This window comes from Poecilia reticulata, linkage group LG5 (assembly GCF_000633615.1).
Source record: "Poecilia reticulata strain Guanapo linkage group LG5, Guppy_female_1.0+MT, whole genome shotgun sequence".
NCBI classification, from domain to species: domain Eukaryota; kingdom Metazoa; phylum Chordata; class Actinopteri; order Cyprinodontiformes; family Poeciliidae; genus Poecilia; species Poecilia reticulata.
Window position 1 is genome coordinate 14,455,858 of NC_024335.1, and position 17,269 is coordinate 14,473,126.

General features: G+C 37.2%; 1 protein-coding gene across 2 annotated transcripts; it reads left to right on the top strand.

Annotated features, from left to right (window-relative positions):
- Window positions 1-1,207: 1,207 nt before the first annotated feature.
- Window positions 1,208-15,501, top strand: LOC103464815 (potassium voltage-gated channel subfamily S member 2). Of its 2 annotated transcripts, none has more exons than XM_008409184.2 (10): window positions 1,208-1,534; window positions 7,555-7,736; window positions 7,821-7,954; window positions 8,410-8,574; window positions 8,671-8,842; window positions 9,610-9,693; window positions 9,779-9,940; window positions 10,489-10,572; window positions 12,416-12,508; window positions 13,267-15,501. In XM_008409184.2, the coding sequence occupies exons 2-10, from the start codon at window positions 7,566-7,568 to the stop codon at window positions 13,705-13,707; spliced, it is 1,506 nt and encodes a 501-aa protein (XP_008407406.1). In that variant the 5' UTR covers window positions 1,208-1,534; window positions 7,555-7,565; the 3' UTR covers window positions 13,708-15,501. The 2 variants fall into 2 exon arrangements, with proteins under 2 accessions (XP_008407406.1, XP_008407405.1); XM_008409183.2 differs by having other exon boundaries at window positions 7,558-7,736.
- The last annotated feature ends 1,768 nt before the right edge of the window (window positions 15,502-17,269 follow it).

Consider the following 17,269-nt stretch of genomic DNA (forward strand, 5'->3'; position numbering starts at 1 on the left):
GCACTGAGTGGACGACACAGTCACCAGATCTCAGTTTAACACAGAGTCTATTGGGCTGTGGTGGATTTTCATATTATGGATGTGAAACCAAGAAATTGACTGTGACTGCATGAGGCTTATAATATCTCTAAGGACTAAACCTCTGAGAAAAAGCCTTACACATCTTATAGAATCCATATCAATAAAAACTGTATCAAGAAAATATTAAGAAAACTCTGACGACAAATGAGGGTCCAACTACTAATTTGGTGTTTATGAAAAGTACCTTATTCCTTTACAAAAGAGAAGGTATGGATTGATTTGGAACTTCTTAGATATATATAAATTTTGGTAGCATGGGTGGGAATTATTATTTCTGTGTTTAAATGAACAACTGAGTAAATATTCTTGTTCAAATATGAACATAAATTGTTATTTTGACCTTCAGTTGTTGAGAAAACAACACGTTGGCCACCAGATGGACCAATCACCTTAGTGATACCTTAAGTTGCATTAAGAAAAGTCTTGTTTTGATGGAGCAATTGAAATAAATGGGTCATTTTTAGTAAATGCACATACAAAAGAAGAACATATCACCGTTTTTCTGCCTTTAAATTATTTAGGAAAAAAATATTTTAATTATTAAATTAATATTTCAACAGTCCCTAATCATTAAAGTCGGTTGTATTAAAAACTTATGAAATACTTTAAAATACGATTTTATTATTATGTTTTATATACATAGTACTGGATGAAACAAACTAAATGCTTTACTAATGTATCCTTTATTACAGCAACAGAAACAACGAAAATAGACTCCAAATTCCTTGACTATTTTTAAAGCCAATTCTGGATTTAAAGAGCCAGAAACCCAATTAAGCTCTTCAGAAACATTTTCAGCCACCTACTGTTTTGCTTTAGCTTGCAAGTGAAAATTGGTTAAAAAATAAAGCTGACACCTTGAGTTGTTTAATGGGTGTCAGTGTTAGATGACTACGATGTTAACTTTTATTAAACAACAACAACAACAACAACAACAACAACAACACAATAATAAAATGATCAATTTAGCTAACAAAATGATCAGTGCCAACTACTGTATAAACAAAACAAAAACTCTACTTAGGAATAGTTCTATTAAAAACCACGGGGTGTCGCCAATACACCACGAGGAAACGTAAGAATAGCTTACGRKCTTGGGAGGCAATAYGCTCTTTGGAGACGGGTCTTCTTTTTCCGGATTGTGACGGGAAAAGCCGAAGATTCCCCACCGAGAGAGTCGGGAACGAGCCGTAGTTCAGATGGAGGAAACCTGCACCCCTCCTGCTGAATGGATTCTCTTCTCAGGAGTCTTTAGCTGTAGATGAAGGAAAAAGCTCACTTTACTCAGAAGAACAAGTCGTCTTGTATTGTGTTTTTGTTTCTACTTGTTTGAGATTTGATCGTTTTTGGATAAGTAAGGATAAAACTCACTAAACCGTCATGGGGTGAATCTGACATTTGATGATGAGGACGTTATTCTGGTGATGAAGGAGCGTCGTCAGAAAACTCAGAAGTAAGTAACAAAGACTTTTTCTCAGTGAAACCAGGAGCTTTTAAGACGATCCATTCAAACATTATTAACACGGCTCGGTGACTGCTAAGCACTGATCCACCCTACAGTAGTTTGTTGTTGCAGCTGCTTCTTTGGATAGTTGGGTTTCAAGCAGAAGTGCTGAATTATAGATCAACTTTATTTCTGTTTCCATCATGATGAGCCCCGCTGGGAGCTCATCAAAAGATCATCACGCACAAATACTCGTTCTGTCCCACAGTTAATTGGCTTTGTTGGCTTTCTTGTTATAAATTATGAAACTAATTACATTTTCTTCGCAATTGTCAATAACAATAACGGCTGTAAAATGAATTGAGTTTTAATGAAAGCAACACAAGTGTAGACACTAATCTTGATGTTTCTCAAGCTAAATCCTACTTTGGAACAACACTGGAGTACTGCAGCAAAACGAGCATAATACTGGCATAGGAGAGAATAAATTACGAACTCAGGATTTTTATAGGTAAATTAATTTATAAAAGGGAAAAAGCCATAAAGGTTTTGAGTTTTCATTTTAAACAAGATTTTTTTTTAGGTTAAATTAAAGATTAATCTTTGCTAAACATTTTTACACGATTGCTTAATTTAGACAGCAATTGTTCAACGACTTTCAGGACAAATCCTGAAGCAGATAAATGCAGTTTTGGCTTGGTTTGTAGCAGGCAYAGGCTGGTTAACAATATCAAGATTTGAAAATGCAACAGTTTCATAAAGAGTTCTTACAATAAATTACCAGTGGGGTTTTAACAGGTCTAYTCCTTCCCCACCTGTTGCTGCACACTGCCGGTAGGCTGGCTGAAAAAAAAGACTGCAACACTTTTCTCTGTCTCTTAGATAATTGAAGTTACATTTATGTAGAAATTAGTAGAGTAGGGATTCCAAGAGAAAGTGAAGAAAAGATTATCTCCACTTACTAAAGCATTTGTTGTAAACCTTTACCAGGTTTTTTTTAATTTATTTTTTATTAATTAAAGAGGAAAAGAAAATACTTAGTTCATCCAACTTACTTTCAGTTGATATTTGTATGGGCCAACAATGCTGATAAGTTTTAGTTGAAAAATAGAAAAAACATCTAATATTTTTCAGAATTTGACCTGCTGATCACCGATCAGAGCAAAGAGAAATTGAAATCCCTGATCTATGAGTTGGTGCAGAAGGTCAAGGTGAATAACTGCTAGGTCAAAAAATAAAGAGTAAGTTTCTTTTCACTATGTATAAACCAAAAGATTTTATTGAATATTTTAAATTAAATTGTTTGAAACTGTTAAATCAAGTGGAATTGAGATTCCATGAAGTCTTTGCTTGTTTTTTGTTCTACTTTTATATAGAAACAAATAATTAATTAAGACCCACCAAAGTTCTCAAGTAAGATACAATACTTTACTGTTGGCAAAAAAATGAAATGTAAATGAAATAAAAGACATAGACATGGCCACAACCCAGCATGTCTGCTGGAAGGAACACACTGGAAACTAGAAATGAATGGGCAAAAAARAAAGAAATAAAGGACATCATTGCTAAGTTTGCTTTATTAGCTAGTTGTCAAAAGCTGGAAAGGATAATTATTGAGCARGGAATTGAATATTCATAAAGTTTTTTTTACTGATTAAAAATGCAACATATAAAAAGTTTACAGAGCTCCCAGGACTTTACATAAAAGGTTCCCAACGAAAGTAAAGAAACATCAAAATTTCAAAACAGCATTTGATCCATCACCCTCTCACATAAGAATTGGTGGAAAAAGGAAAACACAGCCTAGTGTGGGTCAGCAACGCAAAAATGATGAAAACAAAAACATGAATTGCAACAMAATCTTGACAGGTTGTTCAGGCGTCTCCCAATGGCTCAGCTGAGCAAAACATCTCTCTGGTTCTGGTTGTATATTTTATCTCTGCCTCTCCAAACACACATCTCCTCTCTACGAGCTTCCAGGGAAAGAATCATCATGAGGAACTGATTGACAAATCAGAGGCAGAGTTAGCGAAATGTGTGAAATATTTAATGCCTTTCCCTGTAGCAGACAAGGATTTAGTTTTTTTGTTTTTGATTTTGTAATTTAAAGTCACCCAACTGCTTTTGAATAAGATACTATCTGTTGACTGCAGCTGTTTTAAATTCAACATTTCAAGCATGTTATTGTTTTATTGAACAAAAAGATGAGCTCACATTCAGATCAATCAATAGGATGATGCTTTGAGGTCAAGCTAGCCAATGGTGTGGGATGAGCGATTGCTGTGGCGAACTAAACAACAAGGACATTTTAAAGAAACTTAGAGGAAAGAACTTCTCGTGTGAAAAATGTCAATTCTAATATATTTGTGTTAATTCTAAAAGTTAGGCAAAGAAGCAAAACTTCACAAAAAATTATACAGTAAGCAGAAAGACTGTTCAGTTTTTAATCTCCTTAATTTCTCGTTGTTAAATTGGATTGTCCTTTAGAAAAACATATTTTCCAGTTCCCCTTGCTCGTCCTTTCTGCTTGTACTTTTTTCTTAGCCCAATTTAACAGGATGAAAAAAAATAGACTTCAAAATGCAAATGCAGAACTGAAACAAATGGACAATAAGAACAAAATAAAGATTAATCCTTTCCAATAAGAAAGAACCAAAAATCAAGTAAGGTGTTACATTTTTCAGCCACTGTTCACATCTATCATTTTAAAAACTAATTACGTGTCCCTCAAACAAACACACCGCCCACACATGATTTTTACACCAACATGCTGATGTCAGTACGGTTAGCTGATGCCAGATCATGTGACCATATAACTCAGGAAGATCTGATTAAATACCAGCAGGAAGAAAGAGAAAGATTCAGGAACGAATTAAGTCAGATCACTGTGGCTAAAATACCATTACGCTCACATTAGRCTTACACTGGAGTCCTCAGGCCGTTTTACAAATCCACCAATTAGAGACTTTATAGCATTAGGGGATCACATCTTAGCTGCACTTTACCTGAAGCTRTGAGCGGACTCTGRAAAGCTCCTGTCAGTGCTGGAGTTTGGAGCTGCTGATCAGACATCACTCAGAAGTAACAGAATAAATGTGCAAAACAATACAATAAATATTTGATTTTGATAAYAGAAAGTTAAGCGTTAACAAATCTGAGGTAAGAGTATTGCTCACTTAGCTTCACACTATCTTCAACGTATTTCTTTAGTGAAATCTTAGATTGTCTGCAAGAAAGACAGCTACTRAAACAGAGATCCAGAGACTGAAACTTTACTTGTTGCTAAGCAATGTTGATCGAACTGGATTGAATTAGTTTTTTTCCTATGGCGGAGGTTTTACCTTCATATTGTGAAAAGTGTTTCAGGCAATAATGGGAGGAGGAATGGGAGTTTCTGTCAATCTGTGAGTGAGTGAAAATATCATAATCCTTTGCAGAGCTTTAAAGTTTGATATGAACATTGTAATTAATTCATCTGGTGGGAGATCTTACTGCGTAGTTTTCACCGTCAGAGTGTATTCACTGTGTGGGTGTTTATACTGGGAGTGCAGTAAATTAGCCTGTGTAGGAGTTATTGATGCATCTACTGTTTTTTGWAAAAWTTTCTTGCAACCTTATCACCTAGAGAAAGTTACACAGTTTTGTTTAGAGTAAAATCCTATATTAGCCTATTTATTTTACTACTGTCWTGCAAAGATTCAGCCWTTCATCCATTGTCTACCTGCTTATTCTTGCTGGGTCACGGGGGGCTGCTGGTGCCCATGTCTATAACAGAGCAACATAGAGACATGCAAACAAGCAAACATACACACAGCAACTCACACCTATATGTCAATATAGTGAGAGCAAATGAACAAACATTATTCTTTTGGACTGTGGGTGGAAGCTGGAGACAGAACACATGCCTGCATGGTGAGAACATGCTAACTTCATGCAGAAGAACCCCAGGAAGGGATTCAAACCAAACCTGACTAAATCKGAGTCCCTYTTTAAAAATAAATGAGGAAAAGAAAATAGCGTAAATGTGTTTTTGCAAAACTGCATGAAACATTCCCAAAAACCCACAGAAAACTGAAAACACTTGCACTCTGCACTTTTCAGATTTTGTCAATAGTAAATTTTAAAGAACATGCATCTTTTTTCTTTCCCCTCTACAAGAATGTGCTGCTCTGTGTTGGTCTATCGCTTAGAATCCCAATAAATTCTTTAATGGTTTTAGTTAAAATGTGAGGAGGCTTACGAGGTATGAACACATTTACAAAGTACCATTTGACACCCTAGCATACATTGTCAGACAATGATAATTTAAATTATTTGTAGCATTTTATAAACTAAACAGTGCACATTTGATGCTATAATAAAGATGTGATGTGAAGTGGTAAGACTTATATCGTAGGAGGCAATAAAAACAGTTAAGAAAGCAGTTTCAAAATAATTCAAATTTTACATTTGGAAAATTGTTTATAACAGTGAGTAGATTCATGATACTATATGGCAGAAGAAATGGATAATTTTGTTCCATTTCACTGTTATTTGAACTCTTCTTGGAGGAATGTGGTTTGTGTTTTAAAAGCAGCTCCTTGGTAACTGCATCTCCTTGGAAAAATTATATCAGTAAGCTGATACAAGTATGAAGGTTTCTCACAGCAGACATATTGTATATGGTATGTGTGTGACTGTTCCTTTTTGATATTTGTTGTGTTTGATTTAGGTCAAACACAACTGAGGTTTAAATTKCTGTCCAAGTGGTTTTATTTATGTTTATATTTGAAAACCTTTGTGGTGAGGGTTTCAATTTCTGATCTTCTTTTACTCTTAGAAAGCAAAATATCTCAAAACACTCTCCTTGGCTTCTTTAAGACATCCTTATAAATGTGAATGCAAACTTCAAGGTTTATTATCAGACAGCAGAAAAAAAAATCCATTATTCAAACTTACTGTGAGGGTTCAGAGGTAAATAATTTCCTCTGAAAGTCCACCCATGCTTGTTTGTTTTAACCTTCCTTCCTGCTGTGATTTTGAAACCAAGAAGCAAAAACTACAAGAGAAAAGACAGCTTTTTAAAGTTTCGAGCTCYTTATCACTTGCAGTGGAAACACATAAAAAAAAAAGATCATTAAATTGCCAGTATGAAACGAAGCAAAGATTACAACAACAAAAAATGTATCTCATGGCTACCTCATTATTTTTTAAAGCCAGAAGAAAGACACACAAACGTCTCATCATCACAATGAGCTGCTGTATCCAGAAATGCAGCAGGAGACCGCCATCACCCCGGTTCCCTGCTTGTTTTCAGATGTTTTCTCTCTGAAATGAGTGCAGTCAGAGCAATGGGWCTCATGATTGAACCGTATAGCAATCGTCAAAGTGTTCATTTCTATTTCAGTCACAGCTAATAATCTTTCCAGTTATTACTTCCTTACTTCCCACACCATGCTTTGCTACATTTTGATGAAAATTACAAGCCAAGGCAAACTTTCTTTTTTAAAGTTACCAATGGACCAAGTATACTGAGTTTTATTTCCAAAAAACACAGCAGAAATGTTCATGYATTTCTTCAGTGCATTTAGCAGAGCTTGTACACCTGGTCAAAATGGGCTAACTAACTTTTTAAGCGTAAAAAAGCTTTGAGGTTTGAATATTCTTTATAGACTTTTGGTTTAATCTAGTTTATGTATTTTACAGTTAGCGTAAACCAGAAGTTAGGTCAGAAATTTCCAACCATTTTTCATAAGATGGTTTTGCAATTTGTCTGCAAAGAAGAACCTACTTTAGWCTGCTTTGGCCTTTTCAAAACACAAACCCTCAAACTGGGCAGAACCTGCATTGATACGGGTTTATAATAACGGAAGCTTGCATCATGCTTCACCCCACTTCACACCTACTCACCAAATCTGCTCTGTGAATAYGAKATAGAAAACAGACATCTGAATTGAAAGTGATATTTAACAGACATCAGTGATCTCTTTATTATAGTTTTAATTAGTCGGCATCACTACTGTTTAATTCTAATCTCTGTTTTGCTTCAGCAGATTTCACCATGGTGAAGGAGTCTTTGCCCAGCTGGATCCATCAGGACTCTGAAGAGGGTCTCGTCCATGTGAATGTCGGCGGTCTGAAGAGGAGCCTCTRTTCCAGCACACTGAAGAAATTCCCAGACACCAGGTTGGGAAAATTACTGGCGTGCGATTCAGAGGAAGACATACTGCAGGTGGGTCCAATTCTTTAACAGACAGAATGACAAAATAATTAGACACAGAACTTAAYCTTCATTTTATCCTCTTCGCTCCTCTAGGTGTGTGATGACTATGACGTACAAGAGAAAGAGTTTTACTTTGATAGAAATCCAGGTCTGTTCCCGTATGTCCTCCACTTTTACCAGACTGGCAAACTTCATGTGATGGAGGAACTCTGTGTGTTCTCCTTCAGGTACGTTTGATCTCACCATGACATCATCSTTCATGTCGCACAAAAAAAAAACAACATTTATGCTAATTTAATTTGCTTGCAAATTGCTCCACATTTTACCTGTTTTAATGAGGCRCCAAGTAGAGTGGTGCTGCATAAGCAATCTTAGCTACAGTAATTGAGATCTTGCACATGCACAGGATTTGTGGTTTAGTATGTTGCACTGTTTGCAAATATAGAGGCTGGTCTTCTGTTAAGACTGTCCTAATGTGTTTGTTGTGTAGCTGAGTGCCTTTTCTTCTTSTTTAAAAACATCAGATTAGAAGTCAAGGAAAGTCCTTAGAAACTTTACAAATGAACTAATGTAAATTAAAATTTTGTTAAAGAGATTCTTCAAGTTTTTYGAGGTTTTCACYTGCTATCTCAAATATTTGTGGCATGGAGTTGATTTGGTGTKTTTTTTCCCCTCCACAAAGTCAAGAGATAGAGTATTGGGGCATCAATGAGTTCTTCCTGGACACCTGCTGTAGTTATCGTTACCATGACCGCAAGCTGGAGAGAGGTCGACACCGGAGCTGGGATGACGAGAGCGACGTCAGCAGTGTCGACACATCTGTGGACGAGATATCTGATCTAAACAAGTCAGACATTTGCAGTATATGTACATTTTCAATCCGGCTCTGAAACTCTCGTTTTGCTGTTAACCTTTAAGTTCCTGTCATCCTGTCTCCTCACAGGGACATGCAGCATTTCCAGGAGGTTCGCTACGGGAACATCAAGAAGTGTTTGTGGCTTACACTGGAGAACCCGGGATACTCCATCCCGAGCAAGCTCTTCAGTCTGCTCTCCATCGGAGTGGTGCTCACATCCATCGCCACTATGTGCATTAACAGCATCCCAGAGTATCAGGTTGGTACGGAAGAGCTTCAGAGATTATAGGTTGTACCTATGATAAGAAGGCGCTTATAGAATCATATCTGTTGACTTACAACTCAAACATTTATGCGGGCAATTGAAAAAACTTAACTCAAGTATTCTTGATGCTTATGGTTGTAATGCACTGACGAGTTCTAATATTTAAATTTTCAATCCCCATTTGGTAGCTGTGAAGTGGAAACACACCTAGAGGACAGCCTGGGGCAGATTAAGGCTTCATGTTAATTTAGTTCTCAGGGGAAAAGCACAGGATAACATATTGTGAACACATCTTTTGATGTTACTCAGGCCCGCTGAGTTTTAAGACTTCAGACACACTGTGATCTCATTTTCAATCAAAGGTAGGAGGGAGTGTGTGGTCGACAAAGGGCAGCAAGCATTTTGCAAAGCCAAAGCTGAAAATTCCCAATGAGTTCACAAAAGTGTAATTATCAATATTTCAAACAAACTGAAAGCAGCAAGCGATAAGTCACACTGCAGAAATATGGAACAACCACCAAGAAAAAAACATATATTGCTTTGCTAGGTGTCTGAAGCCAAAGTACATCAATGCAAGTGATTGCTAAGATAGAAATCAAAGACTTTATTTTGCAAGAATAAAAAAAAAAATAGAAAAGCAACAACTGTTTGGTATAACTTATTATCAAATGCTGTTTATTAGGTAGGATGGTAAATAAAAAAAGAAATTTAAATAATATGTTTTAACAAATGGTCAAGAGATCTTTTTTTTCTTTTAACAGACTTTTGACTCAGATGGAAAGCTGATCGAAGATAAAACTACCCAAGTTCTCGAGGTGTTCTGTACTTGCTGGTTCACCTTTGAGGTGAGGACACGCAAACAAAATGGCTTGTGACGCAGGCGATGTGTGCTGGTAGAAACCGAAAGCTAGAGTCTGTTTCTGACCTCAGGTTGTGACGCGGCTGCTGCTCGCTCCAAACAGGAAGAAGTTCTTCCATCACCCACTCAACATTATCGACCTGGTGTCAGTGGTTCCCATCTACATCACCCTGATCTTTGACTTGACTGTGGGATCTGAGTCTGAACTGGGAGACCTGGGGCGACTAATACAGGTTACTGGTGTTCATCTGTTCTTACTCTCAAATTACAGTACAGAAAAAAACGTCAGTTTTGTGTTGGATTTGATTTCTGTGCAAACAAATTGGATGACTAACGTTAGGAAAACATCCTATTTTGAGCTTAACATTTTTAGACCTGTAAAGAAAAATAAGGTGGCATGTTTCTATCTGTAAAAACATTTCTTCCTTCTGGATCACCAAGGTGACAGAGAGATTGCTTTCAAAACGGTAGAGGAGGTGATGACAACTCTTCTAATTCAAACTGCATCATTGCTTTTAGATTTTTCTTCATTTCAACCTGTCCAAAAACCAACATGTTTTTTTTTTTACGTGTAAAAATGAACTGGACTGTGTAGCACATGACATCAGCCTCCACAGTTGGCTCAAAATGCCCCTTTAAGTAATTGAAAGAAACATCTTAAAAATAGTTGAAACTGGAACTTGTAATACGRCCGGATTGTTGTTCATCCYTGCATGTTTGTGTGACTTAMGTCACAGAAACATTTTCTTTCTATGAGACTTGTGGCTTTTATTTCTCCCAGGTGTTCAGGTTAATGAGGATCTTCAGAGTTTTGAAGTTGGCCCGACACTCCACAGGTCTGCGCTCYCTGGGAGCAACACTTCGGGTGAGCTTCTTTCATATTTTTGCAGATTTTGTCAACATTTATTTGGCTCTTAAAGAAATCTGATACATAATGAGGCCAGTCAACTAARGTAACATTGAAAAGTTTTTTTTGTTGTTGAATTAAACTTGAAAATCAAGATGGATGTTGCTTTCTCTATTGTTACTGTAATACTAAAATATAGAYTTATTATGTTTCAACCATTTATTTCACTTGYTTACACTAACAATTAAACACAAAGCTCGATTGTAGTCTTTTGTGGTACTGAACCAGAGGTTTCAGTCCAGCATAATGAGCTAATTTATTTGCGCTACAATGAAAAGCCTTGAGATCACAAGCTGACACACTCAGACTGTTTTTTTTTTTTTTTCTTGATCAGATTGTAAGAATCTGGAGCCAAACAAGTGGGCTGCTGTTGCACTTTGTAGTTGCTTTCAGTGTCATTCAGGCAGTTGTCCATCCATAYATAGTTAAAGCTGGCAGTAGTAATTACTGACTGAGATGAGAGAACCTCACATGCACGTCGTTCTGCAAGTCAAAYAAGGCTAGTGCTGCTGCACAGGCTTCCCWGTGTACACAGGTTTAATCATTCACAGATTGGTTGCATTCATCTGACCCCACAGTCTGCTGCTCTTTCCTCACCCCAATTAGTGGCCGGAGCAGTGGGTGATTTGTATGTAAAATTATGCAAGAAATCTTCCGGTTTAATTTTAACCTTCCTGAAATTAAAATATTTCTTATGCGATACACAGTTAATATTTAAAGTTGCTTTCTCCACATTTATCAATCTGATTGGAAATGCTCTGTGCGAACCATTGACTCCTAATGAAAAATGTATCATCTCTGTAAATCAAACAGTGTTGYTATGCCTCCTGTCATTCTTCTATCTAATCTTAAAGAAAAGATGTCAGTGACACTAGAAAACTTGTTGCAGAGAGAGATGCTGACTCTAAAGATGTTTTCAGTAGCTCGTGCTGCAGTCATGGTTTCTCCACCTGCATCAGGAAGAGAGGCTCRTCACTGCAGGAAAGATCAATATTAAATGCTCTGAGATAACATTTTCYTGCAGAACGCAATCAATTTGAATGCATTCTGATTTAATAAWAAWAAAAAAAGTAAAACTTTATCAGATGTTCTGCTTTATAACCAGCATCAACAGTTATTGTTGGGAGTTTAATTGAACTCAAATGGTTTTTATTTTCTCAGGAACAATAAAAAGACAATCTGGCCCAGCTGTAGCCTTTTAACTTCGAAGTATTTTTCAGCTTTCACTCACAGGGAAAATAAGAAATCCATCAGCTATATTTAGCAGCAGGAGGTGTAGCATTACTGCATCAAAGTAATGTATGAGTCCAGGCTGTATTTTATTTTTAGTTTACCTAATTGACTGAGGATGTTCTTCTGTGTTTTCCCAGGAGAGAGACTGGATTACATGGCAGTTCTAATAAAATGTCAGTGCAGATATCCTCTCATTTAAATGTCACTCCCATCATATTTCAATGATGCACAATATGAAAAATGTCTTTCTGCTTTATTTACATACTATGTCCGGTGAAACTAACCCTCCCGACCCCACTGAGGGACAAGGGTGTAAGAAAATGGATGGATGTCCGGTGAAACTGCATTATGTCCTRTATATCTAAAACATTATTCAGCTCCAATGTCCTAGTTCYTGATATTTTTGTCAATGYTGGCAAATTTTGAATGTGGTTTTRTAAAACATATTAAACCTTTATCAATCAAGTAGTGCTAAACATAGAAACAGGAAAACCAACAGATAAACCTCTGCTGAAGTATCTTTTCTAATTATTCTACTGAGGGTCATTTCTGTGTGTTGTTTCTGCAGCACAGTTACCGTGAAGTGGGAATTCTGCTACTGTACCTGGGTGTCGGCGTGTCCGTCTTTTCTGGGATTGCTTACACCGCTGAATGTGAAGAGGTAAAGTTTAAGAGATGCTTAGTAGTTTAGAATCCCTATATAGCTGTTCTGTGAATATACTGTATTTAATTTAGTTTCTAAGAAAACTAATTTCTTGTTTAAACCCTTACATCGACAGTTTGTTTTTGCTTTGCTAGCAGGACAGTTTATTTTCCTCATCCTCCTCGTTGATCCAGCCTGAAGTGTTTGTATCATGGGGGTTAGTGAGCGTCTCCAAAGGCAATCAGCTTTGTTAGAGTCTGCTGCGCTATAACCTCTGATATTTGCTCTTTGTTTAGTTAAAATGTGTTCAAAATCATACAAAGTTGAAACTGGGGACAGAGGGCAAAGTTCTAACATCTATATTGAGTTCAATTTAGTTAACATAGCTATAGTTGCTCACATGTATCATTGTAATGCACTTTGCAGATAAAACTGTTCCATTTTGGGTGCATAAGCGTAGTCCAAATTCAATCAAACCAGTCAAATTTCACACAATCCAATTCATGTGAATTCAATCCAGAGTGACCTGGGCTTCCTGGAGGCCCACATCCCTAAAATATACCCAGAGCTACAAAGGAACGGTTTAAATCAAAACACAGCTGGAGTGACACAGTGGGAACGCAAGGTGGGAGATCGAGAACTGACCTTGAGCTAACATTATTTAAAAATGTTGGATAATTTAGTTTAGGCTTGTCACTGGCTCTAAAGACAGATTGTGTTGAATATGCTTCATCCTCTGTTTTAAACATCCATCTCTACCTTGCACTTTCCTTCAGGATGTAGGCTTGGACACAATCCCAGCCTGCTGGTGGTGGGGAACTGTCAGCATGACCACAGTGGGTTACGGAGACGTAGTGCCTGTCACAGTCGCCGGAAAGCTAGCAGCCAGTGGATGCATCCTGGGTGGCACTCTGGTGGTGGCTCTGCCCATCACCATCATCTTCAACAAGTTCTCCCATTTTTACCGCCGGCAGAAAGCTCTGGAGGCGTCGGTGAGGAACAACAACCGCAAGACGATCAAATTGAGCTGCGAGAATGAGCTGGAAGAGGATGAGGAATCGGACGGGGACAGTCGCTGCCTGGACGATGATGATATTGACGACATTGAGGAAGATGACATTGATTTTGAGGATGAAGGAGGGGTGATAAACTATAGCTATGTGGAGCATCCGTCTTACCCATCAACAATGAGAAAGAAGGAGCTGTATCAGCTGTGAGGTCTGAAACGTTATGGCAAATGGTGTCAACTTAAACGTAAATGGACTTGATACACCATGAGAACATTAACTGACCCTGCTTTGCTTAGATTGATGCTTCAGGATCAATAAGGTGATGGAGACAAGTTGGAAGAGGGGATCACGCGAGCCTTTTGGGTCTTCCATGAATTATTGTACTTTGATGCCACTGAATGTGCATGTGGGCTGTTTCAGGACTGAATTTTAGTTCATTGGATTTGTGGCTCTGCTTGTGGAAAATTGAAAAAAAGGACAAAGGCACACAATATCTACATCAATGCCTACACAGAACTGAATGTATGTGAAAAAGCATGCTGACATGTAATGTAAATAAAAAATACCATAGAAATCTTTTTTGCTCTTGGCTCTAAAGCTACAGCTAACAGCTGTTAAATTTGCTAAAGCTAAACCGGCTATGAGGGAAATTACAGAGCAGAAAATCCAAACAAAGATAGGTATACATTAAGAAAAATAATTAAAAAAAAAACTGAATACATGAATATTCAACATTTTCAACTATATGCTTTGCACATTTTTTTGCTGTTGCAATCCTTCGAGACTATAAATCTTTCACTGCTGTAAAAGCTGTTAATTCAATTTAAACGGTGGGTTGTTGTGGGTTGTTCCCATAAAAAAATTTGACAAATTTCCTGTGCTACCAAGTCTTATTTTGTACCACTTACTATTTTAAATGATTTAAGCGTAATGTGTATTTTATAAGCACATCTTGCCATTTTATAGCACAATTAAGTAACTATGTTACCTTCAGGTGTTATAAAAATGCTTTGTATATCAAATAATGCGAAAGAAATTTGACTTTGCAATTTGATGCCTTGAAACTGGCCTCTCTTTAAGAAACGCATGCTGCAGATTTAAGGATTTCTCAAATATCTTGCATGAGAGAATAAAAGCAAAATTCTTGCTAAGAAGAAATAACATTATTACATAATATATAGTTTAAAAAAATTATCTTACAGAATATCTTCCTTTAAACAGGGACCACTACGGTGCATGGGTTGTACCCAACCACAAACTGTTGGTAACACACTGATCTGGAAAAGGGGTTTGGCATTGGCACACACTCAACGTTTCTTATGGGCACAACCTCCATGACACACAATAGACTTTCCTTACACTTGTGACAAAATTTAAAAGAAAATGGACAGGAAAACCCTCAAATGCAATCATTTTTTTTTTTCAAAATGATTCAGCTAATCTCTGTGTGAAAACTCCACATTAAAAGGATTTGACTCTTATTAGGTACTTTATCCACCTGCAGGACTCCCTAAATTTACTGGCAGTGCTACACAGACACCACTAAATCAACTTAATAGATCACTCAAAACCAGCACTGATAACATATTCTTCAAGTAATATTTGCATGTTCAAAGCAAACATTGTTGAACTATGATTTTTATTTTAATTTATGGGGTGTAGTTTTACATTTCTAATGTCATTCTTCTGTGTATTCAGTGATATATAATTAATATATGTCCTGTATGTAATTTTAGGAGGTCATTTTGAAGAGTTTGCAGCATGTTTTTATTAAGCTACCTCTTGGGTTATACACAGCAGCTCTCTTTTTACCTCTGCAGAAAACCCCTGTAGCAGAGCAGTGTGTTTTGGGAATCGGGGTATGGAGTGGTAATGCTCTCCTCCTGAATGTGCTCTCTCTTCCTTATGCCAACACTCCCTTATACCCGATGGCAACTGCTCACCGATAAGCCTGGAAGAAGGTTGTCGTCTTCAGTTTAATAAAGTTTTCATGATTTGCTCCTTTTCTGCTGATTTATTTAACTTGGGTAGGTGAGGAGGACACAGTCTCTCGTTGGGGGCTTAGAAGGAATGAATGAAGAGGCAGCATAAAGGACTGCAACTCTTCCTCTGAGTTTGTCTCCGGTAGAAAATAGAGCCATCCAGACATTACTCAGACCAGTTTTCTACTGAAAGTTTTCCTTTTTCTGTTTATAATAATCATGATTCAGATTTATTTCACCGTACAGAGGCCTGACTACACCAGGAGGGTTGTATTATATTTAATAACAGTGACCACCTCAGACCTCTGGCCTAGTCTAAGCAAGTTTACCATCTTCTCAAGTGATAAGTCCTGAAAAACATGAACAGGTTATGATCTTTTGGGTTTAATGATAGGAATTGTTGTCTGAGCCTCTGCCATAATTGGCCAATTTAGAAGTCAAGAAAGCTTTGAAGCGATACTTCGCGGCAGGTGATTGCTGTTCGTGGGTCATGTAAACCCTTTTACCACAGAAAATTCACTTTCCAAGATCCATCCGAAAAGACAAATGCTTGTTTGAAAACTACAAGATGAAACCTGAGTGAGTCTGAAAAGCAGCAATGAAATTATAGCCGTTCTGCTGCTCAGCTCATGTTTTACTTCATGGATGATTGAGTGTGGCACAACTTCCAGCAGGCTTTTATCCCATGCCTTTAGGGACAATCTCTGCTAGAATATCTGTGGCTGCATCATCCCCAAATGGTTAAACCTTCTTATATGCATACCTGGATGTTGAATTGTCCCAGTAATTTCTGTGATTAAAAAATATTGTTTTAAAGATATTTTCAAGTAATAATGCAATTTCAACCTCTCAGACCAATAAACCTTGATTACTTAACACTGGAAGGTATTTTAAATATCCAAAATAAGACATGACAGTTAAAAATAAGTAAGACAAAAAGCCACACACAACTGAAACTACATAAACTGGATTGTCAACAAAATTGCCCTTCAAAAATGTTAATCAGAAAAGAGAATTGATCCCAGTATTATCATGCAATTAAATGATTAATTGCTTATTGCAGCAAGTTTAGTTCTTAWAAGAGTATTTTACCACAAGAGTAATGTAATGGCATCTGTTTGAGTCTTTGTTCTTCTATATCTGTAATGAATGTTAACCTAGGAGATACTGTCAGGCATTCKGATCAGACAGCTAAACCTCCTCAATGTTGCACAAAGACACTCTTCACTGAAATACAACCCAGATGTAAAATTAATCAGAAAGAGAAATTGTTCCCCTGTAAATATCAGAACATCACAAATTGGTCTTACAAACAAGACTCACTTGGACACAAGTGTTCGTCCTCTAAGCACACAAATCTAATTAGGGTTTAGAGAAGCAGTGAGCTCGCCGAACGGCGATGGAGAGATGAGATGAGATTTGTTGATGGCTGTTTAAATATTAACTTAAAACTATTTTGGCAGATATAACTCAACATGGTGAGGAAAGAAGAAGGAAAGGGAAGAGTCTCAAAGGTTCTGCTGGGACAAGAAAAGGCTTTTAGAAAGTCAAGGGGACATGGAGCCTAGTTGCTCTGCCTGCTGCTCAAAGTTGAGCTGAAGTGAGAAAATCAACCAACAGAGACAGGAAAACACTTCATGCAAAGACAAATGTATGCTTCCAGCCTTTACTCTGTAGTGGRATCTAAAAGTTTGYCTACTCCAATTCTTCAGAGCTGCTGCAGAAGCCTCATAAGTTATTTATTTGATTCAAGTGTTTGGAACCATAGGAGCATCTAAAACATCATG